This window comes from Herpailurus yagouaroundi, unplaced genomic scaffold (assembly GCF_014898765.1).
Source record: "Herpailurus yagouaroundi ecotype Mexico unplaced genomic scaffold, PumYag 203, whole genome shotgun sequence".
NCBI lineage: Eukaryota > Metazoa > Chordata > Mammalia > Carnivora > Felidae > Herpailurus > Herpailurus yagouaroundi.
The window spans coordinates 7,078,136-7,091,028 of record NW_024412434.1 but is presented as its reverse complement, the minus strand read 5'-3'; the positions used below and the strand labels follow the sequence as shown (position 1 = coordinate 7,091,028).

Below are 12,893 nucleotides of genomic sequence, written 5' to 3'. Positions count from 1 at the left end.
ATAGTACTTCTATTTTTAATTTTTGGAGGAATCCCCGTTTTGTTTCCCATTGTAGCTGCACCATTTTACATTCCAACCAAGGGGGCACAAAGGTTCCAATTTCTCCCCATGCTCACCAACACCTGTTAACTCTTTGTTTGTTTGTTGGTGGTGGTGCTTTTATAGTTGCCATATAATGAGTGTGAGGTAATATCTCACCGTGGCTTTAATTTTCCTGTATCCAGGGATTAGTGATTTTGAGCATTTTTTTATTTGTTTCTTGGACATTTGTACATTTTCTTTGGAGAAATGTCTATTCACGTCCTTTGTGCATTTTTAAATCAGGCGTGGGGCTTTTTGTTGTTGTTGAATGGTAAGAGTTCTTTATATATTCTGGATATTAGTCCCTTATCAAATAAATGATTTCCAATATTGCCTGCCATTTTGTGGGTTGCCTTTTCATTGTGTTGTGTTCTTTGATGCACAGAAGTTCTTAGTTATGTGGTTTACTTGTCAAAATTATTGCCGAATCTAATGCTGTGAAGATTTTCCACTATTTTCTTCTAAGAGTTTTATAGTTTTAATTCTTACGTTCAGGTCTTAATTTAGGTTTTTATTTTTTGTATATGGCATAAAGATCCAATTTTATTCTTTTGAATGTAGATATCCAGTTTTCCCAACATCATTTGTTGAAAAGACTGTCCTTTCACCCCTTGAATGGTCTTGGTATCCTTGTTAAAAGTAATTTGACCGTATGTAAGGGTTTATTTCTAGGATCTCTATTCTATTCCATTGATCTATATAACTTTCTGTAAGCCAATACCAAACTTTAAACGTTCTGATTCCTGTATTTTTGTAGTAAGTTTTCAAATCAGGAAGTGTAGGCCTCAAACTCTGTTTTGTTTCTTTTTTTTTCCCAAACCTGTTTTGGCTATTCAGAGATTAGCCAAAATCTCTCTTGAGATTCCATATGAAGCTTAGGATAGTTTTTTTTTCTTTTTCTGCAAAAATGTCGTTAGAGTTTTGATAGAGATTGCATTGAATAAGTAGGTCTCTTTGGGTACTGTTGAACTCTTAACAATATTTTGTCTTCTGATTCATGAATATCGCATGTCTTTCCATATACTGGTATCTTTCATTTCTTTCAGCAATATTTTGTAGTTTTCAGTGTACAAGCATTTTGCCTCCTTGGTTAAGTTAATTCCTAAGTATTTTATCCTTTTTGATGCTGTTGTAAATGAAACTGTTTTCTTAACTTCCTTTTTGGTTTGTTCATTGATACGTTTACTTCCTTTTTTTTTTTTTAAGCATGGTGACTTAAACATATGCCCAAGTGGGTCATTCACCCATGTACCAATTATTTCTTAAGTAAAAAAAAAAAATGTTAATATTAAAAGTAGATATATTGTATAGTTATAGAGCCCTTGAAGAAAAACAATCTATAATTAGGTGTCTTAACCACAATGAAAATTCAGGCCCCCAAATTTTACAGGCACGTTTTACCAATTATTCAATTATTCAAGGATTCAAAAGGTTGAACATACCAATTGTTTCAGAGAATATAAAATCAGGAAAACTCCCTAACATATTCTATGAGTTTAGTGTAACCTCATCATTACCAAATCACATATAAGAAAGAAAACATGACTCTTGAACACAGATGCAAATTTGCATGCAAAATATGTGCAAAATGAATACAAGAGCATATTTTTTTTTTGAGAGAGAGAGAGAGGGAGAGAGAGAAGGAAGAGGGGAGGGGCAGAGGAAGAGAGAATAGTAAGTAGATTCCACACCCAGTGGGGAGCCCAATGAAGGGCTCAATTCCACAGCCACGGGATCATGAACTGAGCCCAAACCAAGAGTCAGACACTTAACTGACTGAACCATGCAGGTGCCCATAATATATTTTTAAAACATACCGTGACCACTGAGTTTATTCCAGGAATGCAGCAAGATGGCTTAATTTTTTAAGAACATTCATATATTTCACTACGAAATACATTAAAGGAAAAAATTGTATGTTTATCTCATAAAAAGCCTTTGATCTTATAAAAACGTTTAATAAAATTCACCAGCAATGCATTAAAAAAAAAAGTCTTAGCAAATATATTAGGATCCCTGCACACTCAAATGGGGTAATTTGAGAAAAATTTAATGACTTGCAATGGCGAGGGCATAATAAAGAAAAATCAGTTGAGATATTGTATCTTTTTTTAAGTGTATTTATTTTGAGAGAGAGAAAGAGAGCGTGGAGGAGGGGCAGAGAGAGAGGGAGAGAGAGAGAATCCCAAGCAGGCTCCATGCTGTTAGCACAGAGCCTGATGCAGGGCTCAATCTCACAAACCATGAGATCATGACCTGAGCTGAAGTCAAGAGTCGGATGCTGAACCAACTGAGCCACCCAGGTTCCCCGAGATACTGTATCTTTTAGGTCAAGTTCCCTTAAAAGGCTTGAGACAGGAGTTCAGGTACATGTATTTACTGAGAGTGTTCTCAGGATAAAAGGAGTGAGGGAAGCAGGGAAAGAAGGTAGAAAAGGTGTGATTTACCTAGACTCTGGCTTCAGTCTAATCCCATAAGAAGTTCTGCAGCATCAATTGCACTGCAGTTGGTCCCACCTTTAGGCAGCCCAGGGAGTCAGATTTTTGTGCCCCTGTTTTACTCGATCTTTGGCTATAGGCTGCTCCAGCAGGGGGAGGTGGGAATGAGAGTTTATTACATCTCTGGCAAGGCAGTTTTTCTTAGGCCAAAAGTAATTCTACCTGTTGAGGACATAAGAGTCATTGGTTGAAGGTATATCATGCATCCTGCAGCGTAGTAATCTAGCCTCACAGAGGTCCACTCCAAGTTGGAACCTTAGCTACAGCTTCAAGAGGATGGGGCGCCTGGGTGGCTCAGTCAGTTGAGCATCCGACTTCGGCTCAGGTCATGATCTCACAGTCTGTGAGTTCAAGCCCTGCATCGGGGTCTGTGCTGATGGCTCAGAGCCTGGAGCCTGCTCGGATTCTGTGTCTCCCTCTCTCTCTGCCCCTCCCCTGCACATGCTCTGTCTCTCTCTGTCTCAAAAATAAATAAAAACATTAAGGAAAAAAATTTTTTTAATTAAAAAAAAAGGCCATTCCATCACCCTTTTGGGCTAGCCACTTCTGAATGGTACAGAATACAGTAGGAGCTAAAGTCATGTGCCCATGATCTGTGCCCGTCATCACACCTACTTTGCTGTCAAATGAATCCCTTAGTCCAAGACAATATCAAAGAGAATCCCATATCTATAGACCAGACATTCTGTGAAATATTGGATAATGGTTCTGTTCAAAGTTCTATAGACAAGGAAGGCAACCCGATGCCCCCGAAACATGACGCTCTCAGTCAGGGAGAATTATTGTCCTTTCTGGGATTAAAGGGGGTTGATTAATCAACTTGCCACCAGGGACTGGTGGTCTCTCCAAAAACTGTTAGTATATGAGAAGCTCAGCACTGGTCTCTGTCTCTGTGAATGGCAGATCAGACACTCACCAGTGGTAGTGGCTGGGTCATCCTTGGTGACAGGGAGTCTAGGCTGCTGTACTAACGTGTAGCCTGCATCTGTCCACCAGCTGTACTCTGAGCCTATTTCACCACATCATTATATTGAGGACAGGAACTAGTTGGCATTTACTGGCCAGGCAATTCTGTTCACTTGGTAATTTAGTGCCTCTTCTATGGTGAATGCTCTTTTGAGACCATTAACAAATGATGCAAAGATTCTCACATTTGGTGCCCCCGACCACACATTCATCCACATTCCTCCTCTCCAGACCTGCATATCTTCAGTCTTCTAACCATGCTTCTCCAAAGCCCCTGACCAATTGGCAAAGTGCTTCAGTTCATATACATTGTTTCCTCTTCGTTTTGCTCTCCTCACAGAATAGATGCCCAGGTGGACTGCTTGAAGCTCTGTCTACTCAGAGGATTTTTTCCTCACCATTCTTCAGCTCCACTCCTGAGTGCTACTCCAGAACAGCAGCGGCCCACTCTCCAAGTACCCCATCCTACTGTGCCAATCCATCTATGAACTGAACCTAAGCCTTTTACTATAAGGTGAGCACAGGGAACGTCCACCCTGTGGACCACTCCAAGTGAATGCCACAGGTGTGAGCTGAGAAGAAGGTGTTTGGACCAGCCCTTAGAAAGAATGAGTATCTTTCAATTGCAATGATTAATAATAAACATGTTTCCTATAAAAAATTTTTTTTGAGTTGTAGATGACATGAAACTTACATGCGCCTCTGGACTTTCTCCACCTCAATACCAGATGTACCTTCGCCATTTTACAAGGGATTCCTGTTGGCCTATCTGATGTTAAGACTTGGTGGGTCTGACTATGCCCAACTCGGGATGGAAAGTTTTGGCTTCACGATCATTTGGGGTCACATTGTTGGACTCTGTCTTTACCAGGACCCAGAAGCACATCAGGGAGCCCCTTTTCCAATAAGTAGAAACGTCCTCTGCTCTAGATAGCGCATGCTTGCTGCAGAATCTTAGGAATCTCTAACCTCCTTCTAAGACGTGTTAAAGGCTCCAAAAGATATCTTTATCAGTGACAGAGACTTCTGGCATACTGAAGATCTTCTGAGTCATACGTCCTAAATTTCAGGGCTGCTTATAATACATCCTAGACCTGCTACGGATTGCTTTTTGAATCTGGACTCTATTCGAAACCAGCAACATTCCACATCATGTGGGTCAGAACAGTTTTCTCAAACGTGGAAGATGCTGACTCTAAAATTGAAGAGAACTACCAAGCACCGTGCTTCTTCTCAGTGGTAGGAAGCACAAGGCACAAGCCTGTCCTGTCATGTTCTGGACCACAGAACCACTGAGAACTGCACCAATGTGGCCGGTCCTTGAATTTTTTGTAGGATTTTTCTTCCACCCTCTGGAGCCCATATGACTTAACCAAAACACCCTGATTACCTACCACTCCTTGCTCATCTGATTAGCATGATGTCATCGAAGCAATGAACCAGTGAGGTTTTCTGTGCAATGTCCAAATGGTCCGGTTTCCTTGGGACAGAAAGCAGAGAAACTGATGTAGCCCTAGGGCAAGACCATGAATGAATGTATCCTGCTGTCCATTCTTAAGTGGATGCAAAGTATTTCTGATCCTATTTTCCAACAGATATCAGGAAGGATGCATTTGCCAGATCAATAACTGGTATACCAGAATCTGTCCACCTGGTTTAATAGATTCCACATCTGGCCCAACAACTGCAGCTGGGATTTAAACTTGGTGAAGTTTGCATTAGGTCACTGTCATCCGTGCTAACCCAACTATTTTTGTAGGGACTAGAGTGGCAAAGGAGAGGGTATGATGAGGATCACTAGTCCTGCATTCTCTGTATCTGAGGATGGCAGGGATCGTCATTCCCCTCATGATTTTAGGGGATGCTCATTAGCTTTTTTGGCTACAATAACTCTTCCTCTAAAATTCAAGAGACAAGTGTGAGTTCCAAATGCTAGTAGGTGCTTCGTTCCTATCATACATTCAGGAATCCAGGAAGTAACCACTAGGTGAGTCTGTGTACTTTGTGGACCCACTATGAGATGGAGCTAAACTAGGACTCCATTTACCACCTAATCTCAAGCTGCCCCTACTCTAACACAGGCCCAGGAAGGCAGGAAACAACTCGGTCTTGTCTCCAATCGTCTTCAAAAGAGGTGAGTGTGCCACTTTCCTCAGCATACGATTACCCAAGTAAATGCTTTAAGGGAAGGACTAGGCAAATCATTACTTTATTCAGACACCATGATGTTTTGGGATCCTTTAAGGAAACGTAGCCTCCCTGTCAGCTGATATTTTTTTTAAGTCTAAGGGCATTTCAAGTCCAGAAACAGGGAAAGGGGCTCTGACTTTCCATTGTGGCGACTGACCTCAGCCTTCTTTTCACTTATTGTTGAGGTCCTTTGATTTTATATATTGAATAGCATCTATCTCTCTTGTCCTAGGACCAACATCCTCTATTAAACATCTTTATAGACCTCTGTGGATGAAGGCCATTCCAACTCTGCTCCCTTCTGGTCATTACATTCACCTGGCTTCTGAGAGTTAAATGTTGCCAGCTGGCATCACTTTGGCTCCTAGGGACCCCTATTCTAGAACAACATCTCCTCCCATCAGCCCTGGCCCAAGAAGATAACCTCCACTGAGCTTCTCAGCCATGTCTGTGCTCCCCTAACCAGCACATTCCTTATTATCTTGGTAAACAGGGTCTCCTACAGGGCCCCTCAAGAAACAGCATCAGCTGGTGGTTTCCCTGTCTTAGCAAATCTCAGCAGGAGGGCCCATCTCTCCAGGCCTTTTGGTCCCCTTCCTTCATAGTCTCTACTTCAGTTATCATGACCCAACACTTTTCCTGAGCAAAGTCATCCAGCCAAGTCTTTGCTTTTGGGCCCTCAGCAGTGTTTTCACTCCTGTATAACAGGAGAGTGTCTTCATATCGGCAAACACTCCCTTTTCCAGTCTTACACTGATCCACCTTGACCCTGAACCCTCAAGAACCCTTCCACAGGTGCACCGAGAAACATGAAAAGACATAAAAGCAAAAAGACCAGAGGCAACCCAACTGTCCCTGAATGGGGGAATAGATAATGAAATGACAGTCTTTTCTTTTTCTTTGTTTTTAAAGACAGTATTTTCTTATAATGAACTGCCTACCCATTACCAAGACCAATAATGAAAATGAACGAAGTGCAGATACGTCAGTATGAATGAATCCTCAAAGCTTTAAAAGCAAATCGCTGAAGAATACATACAGTATGACCTTGTTTTTATAAAGTTCAAAATCAAGCAAAAGAAACAATGCTTACAGTTTGATGTAAACATGATAAAATCTAGAAGGAAGCAAGGAAATTCAGGAAGATAGCGCTGGTAGAGGGAAGGACATGGGGTCAGAGAGGAGCCTCATTAATAATATCAACCTCATTCGGGGCACCTGGGTGGCTCAATAGGTTGAGCATCCGACTTCGGTTCGGGTCATGATCTCGCGGTTTGTGAGTTCGAGTCCCGCGTCGGGCTCTGTGCTGACAGCTCAGAGCCTGCAGCCTGCTTCGGATTCTGTGTCTCCCCTTCTCTCTGCCCCACCCCCACTCATACTCTGCCTCTCTCTGTCTCTCAAAAATAATTAAATGTTAAAAAAATGTTTAAATAATAATATCAACCTCATTAATAACATGTGTATTCGATTTTTTCTACCTATATATTAGTTCATAATTTTTAAATAAAAAATAAGACTTATTAGACACAATCCTTTGCCTCAAGCTGCTCACAGTCTCGGAAGAGAAGTCAGACTTATAAAAACAAACCCTAATACAAAATATAGAAGAAAATTGCATCAGGGAAAAAAGGTAACTAATTATAACTGGGAAGATCAGGAGAAACTGGTGGCATTTGAGGTAAGCTTTAAGTACATTTCTAAGGAGTAGAGGGAGAGAAGAAAGTTCTCTCCGAGGTATGAGCATATCAGGATAACCTGCAGAGAATGCCGGGAAATGAGGGACATGGTCCACGATTCCATCTATTTGCTATTCCTTCCACCTTCACCCCTTAGAATAACTTCTACAACCCCCAGGGGGTACTCATTTTGTCCAGTGAAACAGAAAAAGCACAAATTTGAGCACAGAGAAAGGTGGTTTGAATTACCTTCCCACCATTCACCAACTCTTGGACTCTCCCCCGTTCTCCTGCGCAAAATGGAGACATCGTAGTTACCGAAGAGTTATCTCGAAGGATGAAAAACGTGAGGAAAGGTTAGCTCCCATTCTCAAAACACATTTCTGTCAGCGGCTTGATTTCTATCATTAGCTGGATTTTATCTTTCAATTCTATGCAGAACAGACAGTGTTTCCTTGACCTCAGAGAGAAGGTGGCCTCAAAGCCAACCCGGCCATGACGTATAGCACCGGAGGAGAGTTTATTTGACCTCCCTGAGCCTCGGTCTCCTTCCTTGAAAAGCAGGAGGAAAACTGAACCAGGGGTACATAAATCGATTTCATCCCACTCAGGGGTAGATAAAGCGATCACGTCTCACTTGCCATCAGTAGGCAGTGGCTATCTTGTCTGAGCGAGGAAGGCTTCTGAATCTGCCTTTAGCGTCCGTGAAAGAGAAAGTCGCGGCCAGTTCGTGTCTGATCAACGGGCCTTGAGCAAGAAAGAGAGCAAGTCTACCCTCCTTCTAAACTGCTGTGGAGTCAGAGGCAAAGTGAAACCGCTAGTCGGCTGGCCAGACAGTCTGAGTGATAAAGGTTATGATGAATTCCCTGCTCCCCCGGCATTTCTTGAATCTAAGTAAACAAGTCAATTTATGGTGTAGGCTGATTTCATCCCCAAAATGAGTGTCACAAAAAAGCTGAGTGTACTTTTAGGAAACGGCCCCTTTTTAGAGAGTTCATATCTAAGGTGATGTCATGCCGAGGCTTCCAGATGAAGAGGAATCTTTTCTGGAGGAAACTTCTGACCTTTAACCAGGGGTATTCGATAGCCTATCCTCATTTCAACCGGGGCCTCTGGGTTCCAGCTTTGATAATCAATGCCCATAGCAGTTCGATGTGAAACTCTGATTTGGTATATGAGTCACCATAGGCCAGTGTGGGGCAGGGGAATACCCTGTCCACTAGAAAGAAAAGTCACTGCGGCACGGGGGGGTGGGGTGAGTCAGACCACAGCTACTCTTGAGAACCTTCATGCTGATAATTCACCCACTTATCTCAAGGAACCGAGGGGCTTTTTCCTTTAAAACAAAACAAAACAAGAAAAGTTGCCAACACCCCAACTGGGATTTCAGAAGCTAATTTCCAAATTGCTCCATTCCACATTACTTTGAGGGAATCTTTGGTTTCTTGGTATTAACATCTTGTTACGGGACGGTTTTAAGTGCGATGGAATCAGAGGGAATAAGAACACAAACTGCCTGTACTGATCCCTCAGCTTTGGCCGTTTTGAATCCATGGACGGTCTGGCTTTATCTCTTCCCCCACCTGCTGCCCTCCCTATCCTCTGGGTTATTTCGAAGTAAATCCCGCATATATCATTTTATCGGTAAATTCAGTGGGGTTTTTACACTTGTGCTTTGCAAGTTGAAAAAGCTCTACCAAAACTTATCCCCCATCTGTTACCATACTGTCTTACAGACCTGGCTGCAACCTGTCCCAGGTCACAGGGATAGTAAGTGACAGAGCCAGAGGTTAAACCCCAGGGAGCTCCAGCTCAGACCAGCAGATAAAGTATTTAAACTCAGAGCCCTTATCTAATTACAAGCGACTCTTTAATAAAAAATACTGAGGGGCGCCTGGGTGGCTCAGTCGGTCGAGCTTCTGACGACGGCTCGCGTCATGATCTCACAGTTCGTGAGTTCAAGCCCCGCGCGGGGCTCTGTGCCAACAGCTCGGAGCCCTGAACCTGCTTCGGATTCTGTGTCTCCCTCTCTCTCTGCCCCTGCCCCGCTCTCTCTCTCTCTCTCTCTCTCTCTCTCAAAAATAGATAAAACATTAAAAAAAATAAATAGTGAATGTGGAGAGTAGCTGCTAGCTTGCATAATACAGTCAACCAATATTTCTAAGCACCTACTATGTTCACAATAAACACTTATACATAAATAGTGTTTTGCAATGTACAAAGCCATTTATTTTTTTAATGTTTATTTTTGAGAGAGAGAGACAGAGAGACAGAGAGCATGCATGAGCGGGGGAGGGGCAGAGAGAGAGGGAGACCCAGGATCCGAAGCAGGCTCCAGGCTCTGAGCCGTCAGCACAGAATCCAATCCGGGGCTCGAACTCATGACCCATGAGATCATGACCTGAGCCAAAGCTGGACGCTTAACCGACTAAGCCATCCAGGCCCCCCTGTTAAAAGCCCTTCAAACTTCCAGATGGCCCCTGAGAACTATTACAGTGTGTATCTTATGAGGTAATAAAGTTCTGAACAGGCAGCTCAAGCTCTCTAAGTTTTGCTGGTAAGTGGTCTCAAACTCTGACTTCAAGGGCAACTCCCCTTCCAATATAGGTCATGTGTTGCTGTCAGCAAAAGTAAAGCCTGGAAAAGCAAAAAGCATCGTACAAATGTAAGTGACGTGTCTCCTTCGCTACCAACAACGATCTACCGAACAGAATACATGAACAGTGAACAGTGTTTCCCAAAGGAGGGCAAACAGAGTATCAACTCCTGAACGCACTACAAATTATTTGTGAGTATCTATCTGAAGGCCTCATCTTGTGGCTGACTACACCAGCAATTCAGACTGTGGTAACACGCTGAAGTCTGAAAAGACGAGATGTGCTCTAGCGAAAATGAGAGCCCCCACAGGAAATTCTGCATTACTGAAAACCACTCGTCTCCAGCGTGGCTCTGCCCCCCACCCCAAGCCCCGCAGCCTGGTCCCGCCCCTGGGAGGAATGGGTTGATTGGGAAGTTAGACATTACACCAAGCCACACGGACAAAGCCTGTCTGAGAAGCAGCCTCAAGAGGGAAGAAAAAAATGCATTAGATAAAGGAAACTCAAGAGGCCACAGGAAAAAAAAAATACGAGCACTGAAATGGCATTTCCTGTAGTTTCAGGGAAACATGCACTGTCGTCATTCTGTGAAACCTCATCCACTATTCTGCTTGTGGGCAGGGAATACGAGGAGAAGCCTGCCGGTGTTTCCTGCCTCCTCCACTCCTGCGAGCTCACAAAACCACCGATCAGAATCTTCTACCATGAGGCCTCTTGACCCAAACATTCAAGCCACTCTTTCAACAGAGTGCTCTTTTTGCACACCAAAAAACAATGCATGCGTTAATTGTTCAGTGGACCCAAAGGAAAAAAATGTTTGCTTTATTGATGTACTTGAGACGTGTTGCCTTGAATTACTTTTGCACGGAATACTTAAAATATATTTCCAAACGGTCAAACGTCAACCACGCGCACATTTTCAAGCAATTTAGGGTTTAGTATGTTCTAGTGAACGAATTCCTATATTGCAGATTTAACCAAAAAGAGCTCTTTGAAAAGTCTTAGTTGTTTTTTCAAATAAGAGCTAAATTGGTAAGTATCTTTGGCTTGGTAAGTATCCACTTGGTAAGTATCTTTGGCTGTGATTTTTAATTTTTTTTTTCAACGTTTATTTATTTTTGGGACAGAGAGAGACAGAGCATGAACGGGGGAGGGGCAGAGAGAGAGGGAGACACAGAATCGGAAACAGGGTCCAGGCTCTGAGCCATCAGCCCAGAGCCCGACGCGGGGCTCGAACTCACGGACCGCGAGATCGTGACCTGGTTGAAGTCGGACGCTTAACCGACTGCGCCACCCAGGCGCCCCTTGAAGATGGTTTTAAGGTGACAGTAAAATTACCAATTCCAATGGGGCAGATAGGACATCGTGTCTCCTACGAGAAGGGTCTAAGTTATGATATGCATCTTCCAGGAAGAGACCATGGGGTGGACGGGGTGATCAAAGCAAAAGACATTGCCGGAAAGTCTACACGGATAATGAATCTTGTTTATGAGGGGCATGACCTTGTTTGCATCATTGGTTTTTGCTTCCAGTCCTTAGTGGTCATTTCCTGCTGGTTTCTTAAAATGAAATGACCAAACCATCCCAACCTCATTCCTGCCCCCCAAAAACTAACAACCTCAACTCAGTTTTGTGGTTACTGTTATCCCAAAGGTTCTAATCAGACATTTTTCCCCCTCACCTGAGCTTAGCAAACTTGCTCATTCCTGAGCTGTGGAACCAGCTGGGGACCTCTTGCCTCATGGATACATGAAGGACCAATAAACATTTTTTTTTTTAATTTTTTTTTTCAACGTTTATTTATTTTTGGGACAGAGAGAGACAGAGCATGAACAGGGAAGGGGCAGAGAGAGAGGGAGACACAGAATCCGAAACAGGCTCCAGGCTCTGAGCCATCAGCCCAGAGCCCGACGCGGGGCTCGAACTCACGGACCGCGAGATCGTGACCTGGCTGAAGTCGGACGCTTAACCGACTGCGCCACCCAGGCGCCCCTAGGACCAATAAACATTTAATGAGTATTTGGAGTTTAGGCTCTATCCTGAAGTTGATTTTTTTTTTTTTTATGGTGGAAAAAAAATGTATATTTAGATTTAGCCAGTTGGACTCCATCTCAATGAAGCCAATTTTGTTGGCGGAATCCAAAGTGTCATAGTCGGGACTCAGCCGAACATATGCCTTCTCTCGGTTGGGCCCGACCCGGGTGTTGACCTTGGCCACGTCAATGTCATAGAGCTTCTGCACAGCCTGTCTGAACAGGTGTTTGCTGGCCTTGGCATTGGCAATGGATACAAGTGTGTTGTTGTCTTCTATTTTCTTCAGGGCTGACTCGGTGGTCACAGAGAACTCGACGATGGCACAGGGCAACTTGTTTCTCTGGAGGCGCTCTTTTAAGGATATTTGGGCTGCCTTTGGAGACGCCATCAGAATGGCCATCAGAATGTAGGTGATAGGCTGCTCTTCCTTTTTTGTGACTGTGGATGCCTTTCAGCACCACTTTCTTGGTCTTCAAAGCCTTTGCTTTGGCTTCGGCTTTGGGAGGGGTAGGGGCTTCCTTCTTTGCCTTCGGCGTCATCTTTGCGAAAGGTATCCTGAAGTTTAGACGCTGCTGACCACAAATTTATTTTTTAAATGCACTCTTCAGTAGCAATCTAGATCTTGTTTGTTTTGAAGAACAGAGCTCTAGTGACTAAACAAAAATACATATACCAGATGCGCTTCTCTGTTCCAAAGGAACCAGAATGAATTTTCCAACCACATCTCCTTAAATCTCCAAACAAGGGAATGAGTGGATGACCTGGTATCTTCATTTTCCATGTAAGAGTCTGATGATCCAAGTTGGCTCAGAGAGTTCAGTCAATTTCTGAAGCCACATCTATCCCTTTAT

General features: G+C 43.2%; 1 protein-coding gene across 1 annotated transcript; it reads right to left on the bottom strand.

The window, feature by feature from the left end:
- Window positions 1-6,290: 6,290 nt before the first annotated feature.
- LOC121014556 (60S ribosomal protein L23a-like) lies at window positions 6,291-12,587 on the bottom strand. The gene is made up of 2 exons (XM_040450940.1): window positions 12,114-12,587; window positions 6,291-6,432 (listed from the first exon to the last, which is right to left on the bottom strand). Exons 1-2 carry the CDS (start codon window positions 12,440-12,442, stop codon window positions 6,291-6,293), a joined length of 471 nt encoding a protein of 156 aa, XP_040306874.1. The 5' UTR covers window positions 12,443-12,587.
- Between the last annotated feature and the right edge of the window lie 306 nt (window positions 12,588-12,893).

What these genes read in the sequence shown, in the direction of transcription:
- LOC121014556 (XM_040450940.1), bottom strand. Translation starts at nt 12,442, where the DNA reads ATGGCCATTCTGATGGCGTCTCCAAAGGCAGCCCAAATATCCTTAAAA. An exon ending in ATTGGCTTCATTGAGATGGA is followed by an intron (nt 6,433 to 12,113) that starts GTCCAACTGGCT and finishes CCTGTTATACAG; the next exon opens with GAGTGAAAACACTGCTGAGG.